This window comes from Rhipicephalus sanguineus, chromosome 3, assembly GCF_013339695.2.
Source record: "Rhipicephalus sanguineus isolate Rsan-2018 chromosome 3, BIME_Rsan_1.4, whole genome shotgun sequence".
Lineage (NCBI taxonomy): Eukaryota > Metazoa > Arthropoda > Arachnida > Ixodida > Ixodidae > Rhipicephalus > Rhipicephalus sanguineus.
In genome coordinates, this window is record NC_051178.1 from 123,956,057 (window position 1) to 123,980,164 (window position 24,108).

General features: G+C 50.3%; 1 protein-coding gene across 1 annotated transcript in view; it reads right to left on the reverse strand.

The window, feature by feature from the left end:
• Positions 1–24,108, reverse strand: part of LOC119387061 (myosin-VIIa-like) — a 142,884-nt gene that overhangs the window by 56,439 nt on the left and 62,337 nt on the right. The window contains 1 exon segment of the mRNA XM_049413356.1: positions 602–659. Within this exon segment, the coding sequence (XP_049269313.1) occupies positions 602–619 (18 nt within the window). The 5' untranslated portion in view covers positions 620–659.

Below are 24,108 nucleotides of genomic sequence, written 5' to 3' on the forward strand. Positions count from 1 at the left end.
GTGCGGAAATTTCGACCACCTGGTCTGTTTTTTTTTGTTTTTTTAAAGTGCAGAGAAAGATAAGATGAGGTGCTATGAAATGAATTAGTGTTTTACAATGCCGAAAAATCCACTCCTCCCATGTGAAAGATATCCTCATATATAATCCATAAAAGATGAAGGGATGAAAAACAGGTGGCGATGTCGCCTTGTATAGTTTCCGTATGGGGGGGGGGGGGGGGTAGGAAGGTTAATCGCAGCGCCCCCCCCCCCCCCTATTAAATCAAAGTATGGGGCAGACCTTGCACCGCCCTCTGACCCCCCCCCCCCTTCGTGCGCTCGCCTATTATCGCGGAGACGCCATGGATTCAGTGTGAGCGAAACAAACTTCATGCGCATCTTGAGATAAAAGTTTAGCTGCACAAGGAACCACTCAGAGAGTCGATACACGGGCCACATGTGTGTGTGTGTGTGTGTGTGTGTGTGTGTGCGTGTGCGTGTGTGTGTGTGTGTGTGTGTGTGTGTGTGTGTGTGTGTGTGTGTGTGTGTGTGTGTGTGTAGCCGATTTCACACGATAGAAAAAGGAAAGCGCCGAAGCCGTAGCTTTAATTAGGCTACTTACCCGCGTAACTATGACCATCTTGGCAGGAGGAGTTCAGCATCAAAGCTTGAAGTCCTGCCTGAAAAAAACAGAAACAAAAGATGGAGGTAAGAAACTCAGGTGTAACGAAAAACTACACACGCTGCATGCATACACGGCTACGAAGTAACAAATGTACTACAGAAGCAGACTGCATATATGCCATCACAAGTCATGAAAACCTGTCTTCAGAACGCTTTACATGCATCGTTTTTAAAACAAATGTACATAATCTTGAACAGGCACGAAACCGGAGCGTGTATACAGAGAAATCAAAACTGGGACGACCCCGTGGAAAGTAATAATAATCCGCCGTCACGTGGTCTTGCCGTCTCGTCGGGCCGGCGCAAACGCTAAAGCGGCACAATAATGATGCTATACGGATATCAAGTGTCTTTTTTTAATAGTATACCTAATCAAAGTGTTAATAATAATATCTGTGGGGTTTTTACGGCCCGAAACCACGACGTGATTATGAGAGACGCCGTGGCGGAAGGCTCCGGAAATTTCGACTACCCGGGGTCCCTTAACGTGCCTCTAAATCTATAGGTACACGGGCCTCCAGCGCTTCGCCTCCATCGAAACCCGGCCACCGCGACCGGTATTCGATCCCGCGACCTTCGGGCCAGCAGTCAGGCACCATAACCACTAGACCACCGCGGCGGATGAATCGAAGCGTTTGAAGGGTAGCTCGCTTAAACGTTGGTTTCTGTATACAGACTTGGTGACTAATTAACACCGAAATAACAACAAGAAAAATAAAACAAACGTAAGGCACTTCGGTACCCACAACGTAGCCTCGTCAACTCCTGCACGAAGTTATGTTTGGACAAATACACGAGCATAGTAAACAACGAGACAACTAATTATGCATGCAAATAGGTTCGATATAACGGCTCGCAGCACGTGCCAGCACTTCACCGATGCCCGTGAGTCATGAAACCGAACGTTAATTACCTCGACAAAAAGAGCCCGCACTGTCAGACAAGTGATTACAGGGCTGCTCGCCTGATTGATACTCAGTTGAACGCACCACCGTATGCATGTACGTTTGAGCGCGCATGCTTGATCAAAGACAACAGATAAACGCTGCGTCGGGGGAACGCACAGTAAAGGGAGGCGATCCGAGAAGTACTACGGTATACTATACAGAGCACACTAAGGCATGAATACGCGTATGCAGACGTTGTACCTTCATTTCATACGCTGCTAGCACGCTGTGTACGTATACCTACATCCTTTCCGACGTGCACACGCCCGCCGGCATACTGCGGCGTGGCTCGTCTGTGCGACCACGAGTGCCCCGGAGCAATTCTTTCTTGCGTGTGCCGCGCAATCGTATCACTCAAACTCAAACCCGGTTGCACCTTATTTAGCCGCCACTTTTACACGCTCTGCCGGCGCCTGGCCGACCTACATGTATAGACGAGTCTGCAGTGTGTACGTTTCGACATCAAGGTTATATACACGCCTATATTATTTTCATTCTGTATTTTTATCCGCGCCTGACGCCGCCGCGGCCGACTGCAGCCTGCCTCTATACCCGGGATAATTGTAACCACTTCCTTTCATTTATTACTTTTTCGTTTTCCTTAAAAGTACAGACGCGCAAGGCGAACACTGCCCGCGATATGCGAGAGAGCTTTCGGCCTCGTTTCCGAAATAGTGGCGCCGTAAAAAATTGAAGGTCTCCTTTTCGTTGGGGGGGAGTTTTCTCAGCCACGAAAGAACCGGCCCATTACAGAGTGCATGCCGACTATAGGTATATCGGCCGCATATTACCCAGTACCACAGGAAACAGCTAAGCAGGCATCCGTTTGCAAAGGCGCATCTACGAGAATCACGTGTCCGCAACAGCAGGACACGTGATCAGGAGATACCAGTGCCCATCGTGCTCTCTGGACTTATCTTTATAGACAGGCATGTCAAACATAATGACCGGCGCACTAAACGCCTCTATTACAGTAAGGCAGATGCGTTGCTAGAACTTTGGAAGAACGTGTTTGTCGAAAGTAAAAGTGTGTTTCAGAGGCTCGTGAGCGACAAAGAAGGTGTGTGCCCGAGCAATTAAGTACCTTTACTGCAGAAGAATTGACATTTGGACGAGTTGATATTCCCTGGAAATCGTGATGGGGCAGCGCGAACGATGAAGAAACGAAGTGGGAGGGGGGGGGGGGGGGGAAGCACAAAGAAGTTTTGTATATAACACGCCTGGCGAGTGCCCCTGCGAAGAGTTCGCAATAACCTCAAAACCCGGGCTTTGTGTCGTCGTATACGATCGTGGGCATACGTTTCGAGTACGTGGGTGCGTTGATGTAATAAGTGAAGACGGGAAATAAGGGAAGCTAAAAGAAAATTCATTGAAGATAACAAATCAGTGTCTCTGTGCTTCCAGTTGTCGATATTTTTCTTCTTTCCTTTTTTTGCATTCGCTTTGAGATCCGCTAACCTCCTGCCCTATTCAGAAACGCTCCGCATGTCATCTCAACAATTCCATATATCTTTCCATACGATTCTTATGCCGAAAAGATGGAGTTATCGGAGCGACACACAGAACGCTTTACAGAACGTATATATGGTGGTAGCTCAAGCGACCACCTCGGAGAGGCGTTGGCGCCGATATCGAATCGGGAAGATTTCTGTGAGTAATCCGTACGGATTTCCTAACAGGTGGGCGTATGTTAAGTATTTCCTTCGTACAATCCGGACCCCGCGTTCTTTGTCTCACACATAGGCGTGCGCACGGGGGGAAATCTGCCCCATACATTGACATAGCAGGGGGGGGGGGGGGGGGCGTTTCGATGAACCTTCGCACCCCCTCATGGGGAACCCTGCGCACGCCTATGTTATCACACGTTAAAATGTCACAGCCAAAAAAGAAACAAAACGAAATGAAAGAGACACGACTTCCGGTTTTCCTTTCTCACTTTCCCCCATTCATCTCTTCCGGCCGCCTTCGATCTCATCGCCCATGCACGAGCCCTGTCGTGTCTATACGGTGAACTACTCACGTCACCGGCAAGCCATGCACGTCCGTTAGCGACTGACCTCCGCAGCATCTCCCGGTACACGCTATAGCAGCAAGCCACACTGACCGCAATTGTGCGACGAGCGCGTCCCACGCGAAATACGCGCGTCATGACCAAACAATGGGCTCCGCGAGGGCAAGCACCAAAAGGCCCATCGTACGCAGTCGGCATGCAATCTCTAACGCGAGCGCAACAGCCAGGGCCACCGTGCGTGCGTCTGTCCGTGCATGCATGCGTTTGCACTCGCGTTATGCGCGATTCACGATGCGCGCGGAGAGTCGTCGGCTACAGAGCCATGCACTCCGCGCGAATGGACATATCGCAACACACGGGCCGGAAGCGACTTCCTGCTCGCCAAAACTTCCGCAGCGGCAGTGGCCAGAGAGGGTCACAGCGTTGCTCTCGGTGTGCTGTCGTAAGAGCGACAACGGGACCATCCAAGCGCGAAGCCGGGTCGCGCAGACCGCGTCTCCGCCGGAGGTTGGCGAGTAGCGCTGCTGAGCAATGCGCGATGAAGGGTCACGGAAAGTAAAGAAAAACAAGACGCGCCAAAGACACAAAGCCTCGCATTTAACGACGCAAAGAGAGCGCGCGCCACAGGAAGAAGGGAGAAAGCGCATCTATCTGCGAGCTTTCGAAACAAGAGCGAGGTGCATACGGACGAATGACCGCCGTGACACGGTGGGTGGCCGCCACCACTCGGCTTTGTGGTTACGCGGCCGTGGGTGCGCTCTCGTTTGCGTCGATGGCGGACGACATCTCGCGCGTCGCTCATCGCTTTATGTGAAACGAACTCGGACATATTAGGCGCACTCCGCGATATGGCGAAGCCGACTTGGAAGGGTATGACGATACGCGTGAAAGGTGATTCGCTCGAGATAGAGTTGGACCAAATGTGCCGCAAAGATACGGAGAATATCTCATTTCGTAATTACCCAACTGGAGTAGTACGACTTGCTTCTCGCGTTCCATCATATGTAAGATTGACATTTTGTCCATGGCTGCAGCTTCGAAAATTCAACGCAGATCAGCGCAGAATATCAGTCGATCAGGGGAATATTGAAGTAGCCGAAAGCTTGATTGCAGTCGGCTTTATTGCCGCGACCGCCAATACTCCACACAGTACCAAAATAATGTACTCATAAAGATAAAAAAACGACATATCTTTCTTATCCTATCAATAATAAAAAAAAAAAAACGACACCGTAATGATGACGCACAATTCAAGCGCGCGGTCAAATCGATACGTTTATAAGTACTAAGTTCTCGCTCTTGCTAGTACTCTTGTTCTTCACCCCACATTCAAACAGAATGAGATCCAGCCCACCAGCCTGATGACCAATGACAACTGCTCATCAGGGTTGAGGTCATCAGTGCCGAACAAGTTGAGGCAAGCAGCCAGGTCACATGACCTCCTGATCTGGGGCCAGCCGCCAGTATGCCGAACTTCGTGTGTTCTTACGACAACGTTAATACCAGCATATAGGTTCGCGACTTATTCAGAAACGATGACCTGGATGCCAACGCTTTACCGAGTGTCAGAAGATGACTGTCAATTTGCAATTACGTCAGAGAATTGGTTCTGAAGCTCAGCTAACGCTGACACTGAACTGCGTGACTGTACAAACATTCCCAGTTTCACCAGAGCGGACTGCACACATCATGAGACCACTCGTGAAAGGCCAACCACCGCGCAGACATAAGTCGACGCTCGCTTTCATATAATTACTTCTTAACTGCACTGCAATTAGAGCTGTGCACGGGCCGTATTTCCGAGCCCGAGCCCGGCCCGGGCCCGCTGACTTTGTCGAAGGCCCGCCCGATCCCGACGGCAAAGGGCTACGAGCCCGCCCGGCCCGGCCCGGCTTTTTGAAGGTTCGCTGCGAAAAGAAAACATCGTTTTCTGGTAATTTGGCATTTTATTGAGCATATCAAATATCATCAACGAACAGTCTCTATTACACAGATTACAAATTGTCGTGCAATAACAGCAAACAGTCCAACGACTCCGGCTTCAACGAAGTGCGGCGCTTTTGTATTATGTAGCCCGCCGAACTGAAGTTACGTTCGCTGCTTGCACTCGTCGCCGGAATTGCTAATATCTTTTTTGCCAGCCTGGCAAGCTTGAGAATTTTATTTGCATTGCATACCTGCGACAGCGCGGCACTTTTGCTATACAAGTAGACGGCCTCATGCCAGCAACAATGGAGCTCGCTCGCCAAAGCCGTCACGTGTATGGGGTAAAGTGTAGGATTGGGCTAGTTGGTATTCCATTATTAAACTGCTCAGCGCAAAAATTTTACACGGTACACATTGTCCTCGTCGTTTGTATGTGTACCGTGTAAAATTTTTGCGCTGAGCAGTTTAATAACGTGTATGGGGTATGGCCACACAAGCGTCAGCTTGCACGAAGGCGATCTACGTCGGGTCGCTCGCTGTCGCGTGCATTTTCACTCATATGGGATTTGGCCTTAGATCTAACGCGAACAGTCGCGTGGCGGCGTCACTAGCTCAGGTGGTGTCACTTCTCTGTTTGTCGGAGTGCAACAGAGGCAGTGCTTTACCTGCTCCCCTTTTGTTTAAAGTAGCGAATGGAAAGGAAAAGCGGTAAAGGGGGGTAGCGGGAAAGGCGCTGTATGCGTGCTGGAAAACAATTCCCGCTCATTCTCTATATTTCGGGCTTGAGTCGGGCTTTGCGCCGGGCCCGAGCCCGGCCCGATAAAACTCCAAGTAGCCCGAGCCCGGCCCGGGCCCGAGGTGAAAATACGTCGGCCCGCCCGAGCCCGGCCCGCGGGCCGGGTCGGGCTCGGGCTTTCGGGCTACCCGGAGCCCGTGCACACCTCTAACTGCAATACCCTTGCGATCTGCGGACACGAAGAAATACCGTTTGAATCCATTGCACTGCACGCGGCTTGCGTGCGAGGCCGGAAAAAAATGGGCCAACTCGCGCTGGTGGCCACACAAACACCAAGCGCGCGGCTTTACGACGACACAGCCGAATGCAGCGAGCGCACAAAGACTTTCGGAGAACGGTAGGCGAGGAGGCGCGCCTTTAGCCTACGCGAAAATAAAGAAGGCCACAAAAGGGCGCACCAGTCTATAGCTCAAACAAAGAGGGCGAGCCGTGAGAAGAGAGCCCGAGGGCAGCACTCGCACGCATGCGTGCATGATGGTAGCACGCATGCGTGCCAGTCTTCTGGGTGTGTCGTGCATTCAGGTGGCTGCAGAATTGTGTAAACGCGGACAACGCGTCGAGCGAGTCTCCTTTTTTTTTTGAATACGCGCGCTCTGCTACGTACGCGCAACGGTAATTTCTGGACGTTTTCGCGAGTGCCGCGGCCAACCAATGGAATTTTTTGCCGGGCCGTCACAGGCTCGCGGACTGTATACGACCGTCGAGCAAAGAATGAGACCCTTAGCTGACAGCGGTCAACTGCAGCTGCGAGAAGCTGTCTTGTGAGAATGAGACCGAGACAGAAAGGCCAGCCGTACTATTCCATGAAACGATTGGCGACAGAGCCCTATATGGACGAAAGATGTTTTTCGCTGGGCATTACAGGGTTATCCCTGGAATGCCGAACGTATTATACATTTTCTTAGTGCGGTGGCGCGAAAAAAAAAAAAAAACACAGGAAAAAGGAACACTGACACGGCGCCTCTTTCCTGTGCTATCGTTCTTTTGCGCGACACCGCACTAAGATGAGTTGCCGGCTCGTAAACCATTTTGATATCAACGCACATACTATATATAGCAGCGTCTCTAATACGCTGTAGGGTTATCCGTCGGGGCTATTTCAGCAAATCAGTCACTAATTAATTAATCACCATATTAATTAAGTTCAATATTTCATTGATTTCTTCCTGCAGAGATACGCATCCTGACAATAACGTTATTATGAAATCTCTAGCGCTTAACGTAGAAGTGAAAAGAAGGCGAAAGGATAGAAAGCAACAGGACAGACGGAACGCTCTTATTATATTGTTTACGTTGTAAAAACAAACAAACAAACAAACAAACAAACAAACAAACAAACAAACAAACAAACAAACAAACAAACAAACAAACAAACAAAAACAAACGAAGCATGATAATACGTGACGAAATGTATGGGTGCAGAGTCAATGCGAATGCACCTCCCTACTCATCGAATGTGCATACGTGACAAGAAATAGAGGTGATCTCAACTTGTTCTTTTTTTTTTTTACGGACGTGGAACAAAGTTTCGGCATTATCGATACCGCCGTGGAAAGGACGCGCATTGCTGACAAAAGCAGTGCAAGGAGCCATTTGCATCGCTGCTATATGTAGGAGGGAGACAAATATTGCTCAATGAGAAGTTCGCTAGGTGTCCTAATTCGGTGTTCAACAGCCGCCTCGGTGGTCTAGTGGTTATGGTGCTCGACTGCTGACCCGAAGGTCGCTCAGCCGGGATCGAATGTCGGCCGCGGCGGCCGCATTTTCGATGGAGGCAAAATGCTAGAGCCGCATGTGCTTAGATTTAAATGCACGTTAAAGAAGCCCAGGTGGTCGAAATTTCTGGCGCCCTCCACTACGGCGTCTTTTATAATATTATCGTGGTTTTGGGAGGTAAAAGCCTAACAAATATTATTATCGGTGTTCAACAGCGATCACACGTGTACACCCAGCCGACAACGCTTTGCAGCACTCAAAAGGTAGGCCGGTCGAAGCACGACGGAGCTTGCATAGAATTGAATTCCAGGACAAACACTTAGGCACAAAGAAAAAGAAAACACACACACAAAAAAAACCCCGAAGAAGCTAGGACAACGTGTCGCAAAGCGATAACCTTCCGCAGTGACGCGCTTGACGTTTTACCCGATTATTTCGCAGCCGGGCATCTATAGATGAAGATAATCCGCGAGGCAACGGGCTCAACTCGAGCGTGCCTGGCATTATTGCGCATGCGCGTTTCGGTTTGTTTAACCTCAATGCGCGCACGCGTCATTAAGCGATCGCCGCTGTAGAAAAAACCGCTAAACTTTACCGCGGCGGGGATCAGCGAAGCAATCAGCAGATTGGTTCGTTGATTACCTGGTTTGCCAAATGGAAGTCGACGACTGCGCAATAGCGGGCTACCTGGTACGAGCGTAAGATATAGGGCCCCTGCAGAGCTACGCAAGCGGGTCCTCACAGAAGGTCAGACTGCTTAGACGGTCACTTCGAGCGTGTCCGCCAAAGAAGGCACCAGAGCAGAGAAGACAGCGCGAGCCGCTTTGGAAACTGACCCGTCACAAGCCAACAAACACATCGCCTATTACAGCTTCAGGAAATGAACGGGGAGGCAATTTTCTATACTACGCATGCTGAACGGAGAAGATGCGGGAGAAACTGTGCCGCATCGGCAAGCTAACCGAGTCAAGCATACACAAATGCAGGTCGCAAAATCCAAAGGGCCGGGCACGCAACCAGTACATAAATGCCACTGGTCCCAAAATCCACTTGCAGTGCTCCACGACGGCCAACACTGCCGTAGAGTAACGGGGCGAGTAACAAAATTAGAATACAATAAAAGCTGTGCGCCGACCGACACAGAGCAGCAGCAGGTAACCTAAGTGGAAAGGAAGGCAGAGTGAAAGAACGAATTGGCGAGCGCTTACGCTCTACAGAGCTGCGTATGTGAAGTAAGCAATCAGCGCACATTAGTGATTCATCCGGTCAGGGGCACAGGACGCTCAAAAGGGTGCGGAGAAGAGACAGAGATTCTCGAGGATGGAGACTAGACACCTAGTGGATCCGCTAACATTTATTAAGATGCACACTCGGGCAGAGATATAGAAGACACCATCATCCTGTCAAGGACAACCTCTTCGTCGGGATGCGCCCAACGTCACTTCTCTTCGCTAAGTTATACTGCATTATAACTATAATGACTGTGTGGCGCTCCGAAATACGTGCACACAAATGATCAAGGAGCTTAAAGGGGGGCAAATTTTCAGTAGTCGTGTTTTTTTTTTTTTTTTTTTTTTTGCGTCAGATGAAAGTCCAAGCTTTCAGGGGCCTAGAAAGTTTAGTGGTAAGCGTGAGTGCGCCCCGAAAAATTAATCAGAACGTGTTTTTAAAAGCTAGTTTCGGTTCCTACTGTACCCTACACGAAACGACACGGTATGAGCTTTTCGTCATGTGCTTGTGCAAGGTATCGTGACGCTTCCGCGGCTGCTCCTCTCGGTGGCTCCGTGGATGACAGTGCTGAGAGAGCAACCACTGCGGCAGAGAAGAAGCTATATCGAACACGTTCTTTGCCGCTGTCCTCAATACGGCGCGGCGCACAGGCTGTCGCTAGCGGCCGTGTGAGCACACCTTTACAAGAGGTCCCTTTCTGAACAGAGACAGTATTAGAATGCCGACCCTAACTGTCGCCGAACTGGAAAGCTATTAAGGCCTTGTTGAACTTCTTGCGTGGAAGTGGTTTACTGGACCGACTATATATACTCCCGCTCATCACATTTTATTTTTTGATTTTTCTTATTTGTTCTTGAGCCCCTGCTTTTCTCCCTGTAGTAGTAGTAGTAATGCAAATTCTCACGTCCCTTCACTGCAATACACCGCGCATGCTTTGCCGCATTACATAACTGTACTGCTGTGAAGCCATTATGAACCCCACATGATACTCCTTGTTCGTTTCCTCTTTTTTCGCAGTGCAGTTATATCATGGAAAAATCAATTCGTCACGTTGCATTTTAACGATTACGATGTGCTGAAAATCAGCGTGTCCCTCCTTTGTGCGAAGTGCACATAATCGTTGCATCGTCATGAAGTCATCGACTACGCCCAACATTACCCGGAGCGCCTTCCAATGTCTCTTGAACTGATGGCGCTCTTGAATGTAGCACGCAACGAGTGCTTCATGCACCGCGATCTGAGAGACCATCATGACACTTCAATATGTCTGAAGACGAATGATGAGACGCCGACAGTCCAGCGCGCCCACTCACACGCAGGGCGGCAGGTAATGTACCGCGCAAACTCATGAAAGTTTAGTTAGCTACAGTGTATTTAAATATCAACAATACCGGATCTACCTTATACTTAAAGGCTGGAGGATTTCACGTGCGATGCCAACCATGGCTTCGGCCAGACTCTTTCGTGCAAGGTCATCAGCACGTACTTGACGCGTGGAGTGGAGGAGCCAGCACTTAGGCGCCGTGTAGTTAAACTGCACGTTAAAACACACGAAATCACAAATACGTCGGTATTACAGCACCAGGGGAGACTGCATGTGCAGTCAAGAGAAGAGGCGGAAACGAAAACGGTTGGAGACACCACAATGAAGTTCTCGCCCCGGATCTTAACGGCATCACGGTTACTGAGAACGTATCCAAGAGCTCTATATGAATTCCACAAGGGGCTATACGAGTTCCACATTTCTAGTTTCGCTTAATATCTTAAAGCGCCTCTCTCGGCCGCATTCAGCGTTTAGGTCATAAAAAAATAAAGCCCCACACGGGATTCAAGAAACTATAGAATACTTCACCGATCGTTCTTTCTCGACAATACATGAGAAAAAAAAAAGGGAAACAGAAAAAAATATCAGACCAGACCAGAGGGGAAATCGTCACCAGCCCTGTGCATCCTTCTTTAAATTGGTGACGGTCATCCAGACACCGGCTGCACTTCTTTTCTTCTTTTTCTTTTTACGAAGCCACGAGAAACTCCGTGCATTTGCAGCCTAACCGATTCCCTAACCAACCAAAGACCACGGCAGCACACATATAACTCGTCAGCGGGTTAAAGTATGTAAAAAAAAAGTCTGGTGGTTCCCAATCTGTCGATCTGGCGCGGCTGAGACGACCACTGCCGGCGGTCCACCGCCCAAGTGGGTCAGGCGCTAGCGGGCGCGATGTAGGTCGCCGCCGCCGCCGCATGCCACCGCAGATGCTCTGCTGGTTCGGCAGCGCGCGCACAAGAGCGCGTAAGCGCGCTCAGCACCGGAGCAGCCGCGATAGCGGTGCGCGCGCTGTCAAAAAAAGAGTTGACACGCTCGCTTGACCCGCTCCTCATTCAACGCGACGCGACGCCCGACTTGGGATGCCGGGACGCCCGCCTGGGCACGTGCTGCCGCTTGAAGTTCGCCGGAAAGAAAAACCGAAAGTTCGCTTCTAGGAAGCCACGTGTCTAATCAGGGATACGTCTACGGAACCCATACGAAAGAAAAGCTAAACTATAAAACTTCTCCAAACTTGACTTGGGAAGCCAATTGGTGTCTCTTGACCAGGCCCGGAGAGCCGCAATAGCCAGTGGGGCCGTGGACGAAGGGCTCCACCCACAGTAATCGGGGAGCCTTATTTTTATTCAAGTTGTTTCTCTCTCTCACGCGCGCGGTTGCATCACGGAGCTGCACGAAGGTCGTTCCTAAAGTTCGTCTTATCGACCCCACAAATTTAGAACAGGCGTACGCGATAGACTTCAAAATGAGCGCACTTCTCTTTGGGTTTAGCGCGATACAAAAATTGCGATCTACATATAATGAGCACCAGAGGGAACACGACCAGGGGATACGTACGGTATTTAGATACGTGCACACGATAATGCACGCGTCTAGGCAGCGGCCCCCAACCTACATGCTGGGCCGGAATTTTCTCGGAGCTCCCAAGAACACGCCCGGCGCAGGCCCAGCATCTTGTAGCAAATGCCTTAACACATCCCGATATATCTTTAAAAGAAAGAAAAGCACGTTCTCACGTTAGGAGAAAAACCTCTTTGGACTTTTTATGAAAAAAAAAATAAGCGCTTATCATGCTTTAAGTCCTCATGTATATAAAATCTTATTATGCTCCAAGTATCTGTACTGTCTGTAATGAGAAAGAGAGAGACAGATGGCATTTGGAGGGGTGTGTATAAATCCTTTGTCTGCCCTGCGAGGAAAAGAGCAGGGATCTTTCTGTATACCGCAGTTAATACGGAGCAATCAGTCAACTCCGTTAAAGAAGTCACCGGAACAATACATAAGGGCGTTGTGCTGGTAATGGAGACTAGGACACTGCATGAAACAGGCACAAGAACACCAACTCAGCGCAACGCACGCTCGTAGTACTGAATGTTATAATCCAAGCGTAGACCCGAAAAAGACACGAAGAGACCGCCTGTATGACGAGCACACGCATACGGACGCCTATAGCACGCCTACGTACTAATACGGTGCCGAAGCGTCGCGAGCCCTGCCCGGTCGAAGCGCGCACTGCCTAGCAGCGGCAGCAAAGCGAAGTTTCGGCTGCCGCACCACAGAAGCGGTCGGGCCGCCGAGGTCAAGGCCGATGCACGACGGAAGCGGCAGCGCATTCCATACGAGGAGGAAAACAGTTCCGCACCATCGCGCGCAGCGTCTCGTCGACGACACCGGCTCCCATCGCCGGCAGGGAGCGGCGTCAGGGGTGATTGGACAGCGTCGGATATGCACTGGCTGCTGCTGCTGCTGCAGTCGTCGGAGCTGGAGTGACTCTAGTCGAAGCACACAGATAGCGCCACGGATCAGAGGAGAAAAAGGGTTCAGCTACAAAGATGGCAAAGGGTCAGGCTAGAGCCACCCCCCCCCCCCCCACCCCTTGATGTTCGGCAGTGATAGGATGGGAAAGATTTGATGAACTGTAGCGAAGAGGGAAGAAGCAAGAGACGCATTTGCACTGTCTCTACAGCAGAGAGACAAGGGGAGAAGGAAATGGAAGTTAACACGAGAAAAGCGTTTGGCTGGCTGCCCCACGCTGTGGGAAAGAGAAGTGGGAATAGAAAGTCTCGCAGCCATATACAGCGTGCGTGACTGCAACTGTCGAAGCACATGCATGAAGGTCCGGAGAGCCCGTAGGGTTAAGCTCTCGCCACTTTCGCAAGCGCGGGATTAAAGACATACAGAGACAACAATCAGCAATTCTGAAAGTGCTATTGGCCGCGAGATCGAGCGGAGTCGCCGCCTGGCGGCTCCTGGCTGAAGCGTGCCTAGTGTGGATTGCTCCCTGCGTCGTCTGCTAGCCACGTCGTGTTGGCATGTGCGCGTACGTCCTGCACGTTCTCAAAGGGCGGTTTGTTCTGTTACGTTAGCGCGAGTTTAACTGCTTGTACGTATACCTAACATGATGTACAGAAGCAAATGAGCTTGCTCGGCTGCATGCGCGTTGTATTAAGATCAGTGAGCGCGACTTTCGAGAGGGCCGTGTATTGATGTCGTACCCTTTGTTCGCCAGGATGATTTCAGTGTTGGAGCCGCGTTCTGGTTCAATCACACCGTAATGTGCACTTGGCATAGTCCCAAACATGAGGAACATTATACAGTGTGTGAATGCAGCGTTTCGGCGACTCGGTGGTAAACAAAAACGAGGGTCATGCACTTTTGCGTTGTTGTTAGGTGTATAACCGCGGCACTGCAGTTCATGATGAGCTTTAGTTGTGCTTAAGATGTCCTTTTATTGTACGGTCGTAGTCCCGCTACAGCGAAATATTTCTATCAAGTGAAGTCTGAGACTTCGGTACTCAAACTGTCCCTAAAAAAAGAAAAGAAAAAAACAGACAATGGAATGGCACGGCAGTGATAAAACGGAGTTGCCGCGCGCAATTTTAACTTGGGGCGAACTTTATGCAGAACCACCCGTTTGCTTAGATTTAGGTACGCTTTGAAGGACCCAGATTAGGGGTGTGCGAATATTCGAAAGTTTCGAATATTCGTCGAATATTACGTTCGAAATATTCGTATTCGATTCGAAAATAGTGTATTCGAAACGTTTCGAATATTCAAAAAATTCGAATATGCGATTCGATATCATGCATAAAATAACTCGTCTTCCACATTTCTGCTGCGTTCGTATTGCTAAAAACGTTGCCGAGGGGAGTGATAAACATCGTAAGTATACACGGAGGCACGATATCTGCCTGCGACGAGCGCCCCAATACGTATGATTTATTGCTGGTGCATCTCCGACGTGCAGCGCTGTTGGCGATCATGTAACCGTACATTTTCAATATTATGCTGCCGTAACGTGCCGCATTACCACTCGTTCATTATGCGGGACCACTTCTGAGGAAAGACAGTGACCCACGTGACTGGTGGCGGACTGTAGGCACCTTCAGGTACCCCAGTCTGGCAAAGCTTTGCCCCATGTAACTCCCTATACCAGCCACTTCTGTTCCAAGCGAGCGTGCCTTTTCAGTGGCAGGGGGGGGGGGGTTGTCTCTGTTACAAGGGAGCGCCTGCTGTCTGATCATGTGGAGCAACTCATATTTCTTCATGATAACATCTAGTCATTACTTTCATTGTGTCGTGATATTTGCTTGTGTTGTGATGCGCATTGTGCTAGCCTGGACATTGTGTTCCAGTCAGGCTGTTAATGTTTTTTTTTTTTAAATATCTCCATGTTAAATAAAATATTGTTACTGGAGGCATTTTTCCTCTGATATTCGATATTCGATTCGATATTCGAAGGCGGATATTCGTATTCGATTCGTATTCGAAAATTTTGATATTCGCACACCCCTAACCCCAGATGTTCAAAATTAATCCCGACGGCGTGCCTTACATTTATGTCGCATAATTTCACGCAAAACCTCATCCTTTCTTTTTACATTATCTTGAGCGTTCGTGTGGCGTTGTTATAAATTGATGGAAGGCAGCGGACAATATTAGTTTTTAAAAAAGACACTTGTTCCATAAAATAACCGGACCTTTGTTGCATCATTGTGGTACACGTAATCAATCGATGAAAGCTCTGTGCTAAACTCTTACCTGCGTATATATGCGTATTCGCGAGAACAGCGCTATTGAACTCATTGCGCAGGAATAATGGCTGGTATACAATAATAATAATAATATCTGGGGTTTAACGTCCCAAAACCACCATATGATTATGAGAGACGCCGTAGTGGAGGGCTCCGGAAATTTCGACCACCTGGGGTTCTTTAACGTGCACCTAAATCTAAGTACACGGGCCTCAAACATTTTCGCCTCCATAATGGCTGGTATACAAGTGAACAAGAAGTAAACACTTAAGTAGTTCAGTCGTGCTACTGCAGTGTGTGGTACACAAAACACAAGCTAAACCCGTACAGGGAAAACAACAAAAAACGTCATATAGTGCGTAAGCACAGACTGTCATCCAGGGCGAGCATCCCTTTCATCGGCAGATTGCGCTTCTCTCACTAGTAATAGTAACGTTGGATGATCTTCGCGCATAGATTCAACAATGAAGAGCGTATATATTACCAGTAAGCTGCAATCGACGCATTTTATTCGCCGACAATCGGCTCAAACCGCTCACAACGAAGCGCCGCTGTGTGCCTTTGTATACGCGCCTGCCACCGCCTCTCCACACTAACGCGCCGACGGTGCTGCCACCTATAGGTCGATCTCGCGGCCAATAGTCCATTCTGTGGCTGATTTGCTCGCAAAACATGGATAACGCAGAGTGGTGCTTGTTATCTAGCTCCGCAATGACCAGCAAAGGCACGCGCGATGCTTCATGCTGGGTATAAACTGCCCTTTAAGGTCTCTATGTTATCGGTACGACGCACCGTTTCTCAAGGTTGCATGATTAGACGTGTCAAGGACGTACATATACGAAGGAACTCGAGCCGGTAATACGCGGCCTGTCAATCAACGATGAGAAGGGCGGGCGACGTTTGCCGAATCGATCGCCGACTTGCGAGGTGCAAAGTGCGGGCTCAGCCCGCGCACTGATCCGCGTGTTTCTTCCTCGTCGGTCGCATTTACTGCCTGACTGAGCGGTGCGTAATCACGACGCGATACCTGCTCGCCAACTGTGCATACTTATGATGCAAGTCGCTATATAGGGTTACGGAGGGGTGGAGACTTTCAGAGACGTGCTTTCTCTTCGCTTTGTTCTCATGTCACTCTGTAAAGGCTACCAGGAAATAAACACGCGATAGATGACGGTTTCAGAGACAGGCCATCGAAGAATGCAGAAAATGAACAAAGAAATTCTGGAGCTTTACGTGGAGCTTTACGCATGCCTAATATCATTATCAGGCATGAGTAGTGGCGGACTGCGGATTCGACCACCTGGAATTCTTTAGCACGCGCATCTATATCTAAACACTCAGGTGCTTTTTTTTTTTTTTTACGTTTCGTCCCCCTTGAAATTGGGTCGCCGTGGCCAGAAATCGAACCCGCGTCCTCAAGCTTAGCAGCGCATGACCTTATCTGCAGAGCTATATAGACTACCACAGAAGACACGAAAAGAACCACGAGCTAGTAAAACGAAGTTGGGGGCTTCGGTACGTATATGCAATGACCTGCTATCTCCAACCAATGTCTTCTATAAATAACAATCTTGTACCCGCAAATTTCCCGATTTAAACGCACCACCTAGTTTCCTGCCGTCCTTTTGGCCGCGCTTTCCATCACTATAGGCCGCCGTTATGATACTCACTGATCAACTCACGAGGCTTAATAACGTCCGAAAACAATTAACACTGTGGATATGAAAGACGCCGTTGCGGAGGGCTCAGGATAATTTCGGACCACGTATAGCGGTTCTTTGATGTATACTATTGCATTTCGCCCCCACCAACCTCGGTTGCGGTTTCGATTCCCGAGCCGGTAATAGAACCGACGACCTCGTGCTCAACGGCAGAACTCGGCAATTACTGCCATTCCCTTACCCTAATTGACGGCGTGTACAATGAATGAAATACGAGAAATCTTTCGAGTATAACGAGCATAAGACGCGCGCAGCCGTAACACACAGTGTAGAATCATCCGAAAATAAACAGCGGAAAGTCATCAGGAATTAGAAAGCGGTGAAAGTGAAGCCGACGCTATACGTATACCCGCAGCGTAACCGCCAATCGCTTTTTGTCACACAGGTTCTTTAACAAGCAAGAGCGACGCACCCACTAACGGGCCGCTAACCTCGCCCTGACAGGAGCACGCAGAGCACGCGGCGAAGCCCACATAGCGTGCTCCGTCGTCTCACCGACTCGCCGTGCAAGTTGTTATGGAGTAACGACATTCATAACGTGCGCACCCGTACGTCGCTGACGTCGGTGTACACGCGCGAACACTGACGGGGAAAGAAGTATTAACGAGAACGAGCGAAAGCTCAAGAGACATGGAAACACGCACCGCGCGAGTGACGGGGCACGAGATCGCGCTTTCAGGGAGAGCGGCTGGGCTGCGCGCGACGCCGCATTTCTCATGCGAGCCGGTCGGTCGCGGTTTTTGATGTCAGGGCCACGGCCTGCCCGGCGGCACGATCAACGCTGCAAGCTACATAACACGCGCGGCGCGTGTAATGCATTCGATTGAGATTACGCGGCGACGCTGCAGTAGGAATACCTAGACTCCGGTTACGTCCTTCCGAATAGATGACGTGCGTGCGTGCGTGCGTGCGTGCGTGCGTGCGTGCGGCGTGCTGCTGGCTCCTATAGCGTGAGCGCCCCCCCCCCCCCCCCCCCCCGAAAGGCTTACGTGAAGCCGTACACCTTCCGGATTCTGCACGCACGACGGTCGACTGTCTGCACGACGATGCGGCGCGCACGTATATGGGTGTGCCGCATTGGCCGTGCCAGAAGGGGAGGTTTGAACCATCCCTCGGAATTTTTCAATTTTTGCATGTGTGCACGCATATATGCACACATACAGGCGCGAACGAACATATAAAATATGGTTACCCCCCCCCCCCCTCCTTCCGAAGCAAAATTATGGCTACGCCCCTGCCGCCTTCTCTACTTAGAGTATATACAGTAACTCTATTCTCTACTACACTGCAGCGCCACCAACGGTAACGCAGTCGTATCTTCTTCGATAACGCGAGCGGTGGTAAAAACGTGATTAATGGAAGCATTTTTGATTTCAATCTGTAGCAAGACACATACTGATAATCCGACACGCAGACCTATAGGGGGTATGCACTTGATGTCATCCGCGAGGAGCGCTAGCGGCGGGGTCGCCATTTTGACGGTCCGCGCACTCGCCGCACGTGCAATAAACTTGCTGCACGCGCTGTGTCCGAGATCCATACGGCACAAATGACATAGAGACCTCCGGAGCACCTCCTGCATGCTGACGCACGGAAAACACGGACGGCTTGTACGAACGGACCTACAAGATGGCGCAGCGATAGTGTTGTCGTCTTGCGGATCAAGGCTCAGTGCATGGCGTTCGACTATAGAGTTACCGATTTGAATGCATAATATGGCTTATAGCACGTTTAACTTACATTCAAAACTGCGCGCAGGAGTAGATATCTTGTGATTGTGTGCTAAGTATCTAACAGCTTCAGTGGTGTGTATACGCCTGAAAGCGAGAGAGAGAGAGATTATATTATCAGCCCTGGAATTATAGTAGCATGTCAGGCCATCAGACAGGCTAACATCTCCAGCACACCATTAATATACTTCTCACTCAGAAGTGCTTGCCGCTGGGCTACTGGGGTTCGTATACTGTACACTGGACACACATATGGCCAGCACGCAGTATTTCTCACTCTGCTAGGCCCCACAATGAGTGGCAAACTCGTTAGAATACGACTACGGGTATATATGACGGCCACTCGGAACAGTAATGTACAATCAATCATGGAAGTTCGAAATCTGATGCGTAGTCCAGTGATTGCCGCGGCGTATATTTCTAAATACGTATACATTAACCATGGCACCACCGCTTGATTCTCGACAAAAAACTCGGGAAAAGAGAGGGAAGGATACGCACATGCAACATTTCCCTTGGCAACAATACGCCACCCATGGGCGCTCGAATTAAGAGCACTGGCATGAAGCGCGAAGCTGGAAAGTGCAGTTTCAGGCTCCTGTTCGAAATAGTAATACGTGTCAGTATTCTGCTGACGCACACTGCTTGCTGCATATGGATGTCAGTGGCCAAAGTGGCAGAGACAAATCATTCAGCTATCAAACACCATCCTCAATAACATTTACGACAAGGTCGATTGCTAGCGCGGAGCAAACCTCCCGCCAAGTTTATCTCTTCCTTTAAACCCGCGCTAATCGCTAATCCATTACCGGCTCCAAACGCAAGCACGCGACCCCTTAATCTCCTGTACGGGCGTGTATACCTATACATTCACGAGCGGCACGCCACTAGATCCTTGCAAAAGAACAGCGCGGAACTCCATGGGCACGCGCGGCGCGCGCACACGCGAAAAAGCGATAGGCACGAATCGCAGTACGGCCCTCGTCGTGACCTTTCCAAGAGGAGGAGTGTAGTACGTGCGATGCAGCCACACAGCGCGTCCACAGCAGTGGGCAGCTAGCGGAGGCCTCAGGGCCAACGCAAGCACGACCTCCAAAGCACGCCGGGCGCCACGGGCAAGGAGTGCGCGCGTGAAAAGAACGCCCATCGGGTGTTCCGTTCCTCCTCTTTCTTATTCTTCTTCACCCTTCACCCCTTGCCGACCATCGCGGCCGGCGAAACGTCGGCGTTTCGCCGGGGCCAAGTGTGAACGCCACTGCGTTCGCACGCACTGACGCCGCCGTGGCGCCACAACAGCGCGAAGCTTCACGCAAGACTGCGGGCGGCTGAGCGGGCAAGACGACATTCCAGCGCCTTTTCGGGGACCTTTTTCCAGGGCCCGCGCATGCGACTACGATACACAAGGCGTTGCCTTTGGGGCCACTGCGGGCTTTTGTTTCTTTTCGGGACGGTCCTTTCTTTCGGCTATCCTCTCCGTCGCTGTCCTTGCCTCGCCTTCTCTCTTGCTCCCGCCGTTAGCTCTGTCCTCCGGCGAGCGAATCGGTCAGACAGGCATTGTTTCAGACCGCCGTCTCCTTGTCATCCGTGGAATCTAGGCGCGAATAAGGGCCGCGGCGCCACTCCATTCTTTTAAAAGGCGCGCGACGGGGGCAGCTAGCAACGAGCCGTGGCGCGGTCAAGTCGGTCGCCCCGCTTTCGTTCTCTTTGCTTCGTGTACGCTTTTCTTTTGCCTTCGACAACGCGCGTTCCGCCGTGTTTACACGCAACACCAAAGAGCACCGCGTCTGGTCGCTTCTGTGTGCCCGCCTGCCGGTCAGTTGTGCCGCAGAAAGAATAGGCTCCTTCGCGCGAGTCTTGCCAAAAGGTTTCTGGAAATAACGGCAAGAAGAAGGCTACCGCGTATTCTTACAGCAGCAGCAGCGGTAGCTCGCAACAAGGAGGGGGCCCCTTTTGCAGGGACGCGCCCCATCGGCTTCTTGTCTGTCCTACCAGGGAAGAATCGGCCGTCGAACAACGGTGACCGCGCGTGGCGCCCTGTAACTAACGGGGAGGTTTCGGCCCAGTTCACACGAGCCAGGGTATATGTACTAGTATACAGAAGCGTGGCGTCGAGCTTTGACGACGGCGCACTCTATCGGGTGTACAGGAAACGCTGCCGACGGCGGCAGATGATCGGCCGAGCGCACTCTGTACAAGAAGTGCGATCCCTTGTGTATGTGTTCCCCTCTTCGCGGCCCCGCGAGGCGATGCGTGCAGCCCGTGCACTCGTTTGCGTGAGCTAGGCAACATATATAGAGTTAATCAGAGCGAGACTAACGAGAACGCGCGCCGGGCACGTGATGTTAGTACTATAACGGCATCACTCGGGGTGTGTACATACATATATACTCAACATCCGGCGCGAGATGTGCGGGATACTGCAGGGATAAAATTAAGGATCTTCACCATACCTAACAACAGCAAGGCATATGATATATGACTGACCGCGTCAATTGATAGAGTGTTAATTCTTTCGTTCCTCGTGGAGTGAAGAACGGGGGGGAAGGGAGTACTTAGCAGTTCATCGTCATAGCGAGTATGAAGACTTACCTATATAAGTACGTATATAGGGTAGATGACCGTTGGTCAGTGTGATTGACGGAACAGACAAAGGAGGGGAAACGCAACTAAGGCCGGTCGAAAGTTAGGCGGGGTGATGAAATGAAGAAATTCGCAGGCATTACAGATGGAATAAGATTGCGCAAGACAGGGCCAATTGGAGATAATTGGGAGGTGCCTTCGTCCCGCACAGGACATAAGAGAACAGGCTGATGATGACGGTGATGATCCAAACAGCACGCTGACAAGTGCGAGAACTTCAGAAATCCATATACACATGTGGATCAGCTAGGAGCTCTGCTGGGGTCGAGAGCATTGCTCACGTTTTACTCCTATCATAGCTACTCATTAGGAAGCATTAGCACACCGCCGTATACCGCCTCGGCCACCTGCCGCTTCTACACGTGCTGCACAGGCACAAGCAGTTGTGGCTTAGGCGATATATAGCGCACGCATGTCGACGCTGTGCAAAGGTACGAAGAAGCACTGCATGTGGTGCGATAACGGTGTACACGCCGAGCTTTCTATTCGGAGCGAGACGGGTGGCTTTAACTGCAGTGCGCACGCGCACTGCCATGGCAACGTAAGTGAAAAGGGAACGGTTAGGCAGAATAAGCGGTCGTGTACGGCCGTTAAAGCTAGGAACCCCATATAGATTTTGCACGAAAGCTTACTGGAGCTGTAAGATCAGCCTTATAGGCGAGGAAGTGTCTTTTTAAAATATCGTTTAGGAATGTGTGTGTGTGTGTGTGTGTGTGTGTGTGTGTGGTGTGTGTGTGTGTGTGTGTGTGTGTGTGTGTGTGTGTGTGTGTGTGTGTGTGTGTGTGTGTGTGTGTGTGTGTGTGTGTGTGTGTGTGTGTGTGTGTGTGTGTGTGTGTGTGTGTGTGTGTGTGTGTGTGTGTGTGTGTGTGTGTGTGTGTGTGTGTGTGTGTGTGTGTGTGTGTGTGTGTGTGTGTGTGGTGTGTGTGGTGTGTGTGTGTGTGTGTGTGGGTGTGTGTGTGTGTGTGTGGTGTGGTTGTGTTGTGTGTGTGTGTGTGGTTAAGACAAGTTTCTTGGAGATTTGGGTTTGGAACTGTTCCTCTAGGTAGTGGACGGCCCAGGCCACATAAAATTGTAGAAACCTCGTGTTCCATCGGACTTCCGCGGCATCTGCCACGAAGCCAGACCAACGTTTTCCGCAAGATATACTCGAAGTATGCGTACCGCTTATGCAGACGTCAGGCAGAAGAGACCAACGTGCAGCTGCCACGCTAAAAACATTAGACCAATGACAGATGACACGTATTACTTATGGGAGAAAGGGAACGTGGGTGACAGAAATGAAGCGAAATTTTCCGTCGCTAACACAAAGCCCGCTTTAGTGCACTGCTGACAGTGGCGTAAATTGCCACTGCAGAAGCTTAACACGGTATACACAGGAACGTTGCGGCATATACGAGGCCATTACAGCCAGCCGCGCACAGTATACTCATGTATAATAGCAACGAAACACGAGCGCACGGAATATCCAAATAGCCCGATCACATCGCTTGTTAAGACGTACGAGACGACCGAACTATCAGAGCGGGTTTGTGCACAAAAGGAGTGCCGACAACTATACGCTACCCATGTAACTCAATCTTCTAGGTCATCTGAATGCGCATACATTAAAGGCCTTTATGCATGCACATAAGGGCGGAACTCCTTGTATATAACAGCACCTGCACGCTTAAAAGTTCGAACGGCTTGCTCTTGGAACTGCCGGGACGGTTGACGGACAGCACGAAACGCAGCTTGCGAACACCAGGAAACAAATATGTCTGGAGGGAGTGGGGCCGGCCTTGGGCGCACGTCAAAGCGCACTGAGACGACGCTGTCACGGCCTAACCCACACGTCCACCGTCACTCAAAATCGTGTATGACGCGAAATATGCACGTTCAACCTATAGGGAGCTTTCGCTTGTTCGAAAACATACATCAGAGTGCAAAACACTGGGTTAGTATGCGCTACCGGAAGGGTGTGCAGCGGCGACAAAGCACACAGAAACAACTTGTTACTCACAGTTTAATCGGAGAACACACACAGCGCTGATACACTGACCTACCAATTAAATTATTCAACTTGACTCTTGGTGTGAACAGTTGGTATAACAACGTAACAAGTAACGTGCTATTCTTCTGTAATTTGTATTCATCGAGAACACTCACGCGACAAAGCTCTATTTTTTTTTTTTCGAACGCGTTGTACTGTTGGACAAAGCGCCACCAGAAATCGCTATCAGTTTTGCTATATATTCCGGCAACGGCTACAATAACATAGCACAACAGACTCGCATACAAGCGGCTGCAGAGTATAATAGAAGACTGATTGTGATGCTCCCCCCCTCCCCTCTCTTTCTTTATTCTTCCAACATTCTACCCCCCCCCCCCCTTCCCCTGTGCAGGGTAGCATTCCGGTTATTCTAAACTGGTGAACATCCCTGCGCCTTTCCCCTCGTTCGCCTGTTTTTCTTCTTTGTACAATAAGCAAACAACGGAAAGCCTAAATACAAGCCAAAACTTTATATCTTCTTGGACTGGTTGGATGATACACGAAGAAGCAATCATAACGAGAATAAAAGAAAACAGCATAGGTGGAGCCAGAAGAGGGTGGGAGGTGGGGACGGGGAGAGTCGTTTAAACCCACCCTCTTCGACATTTGTGCAGTTTGTAC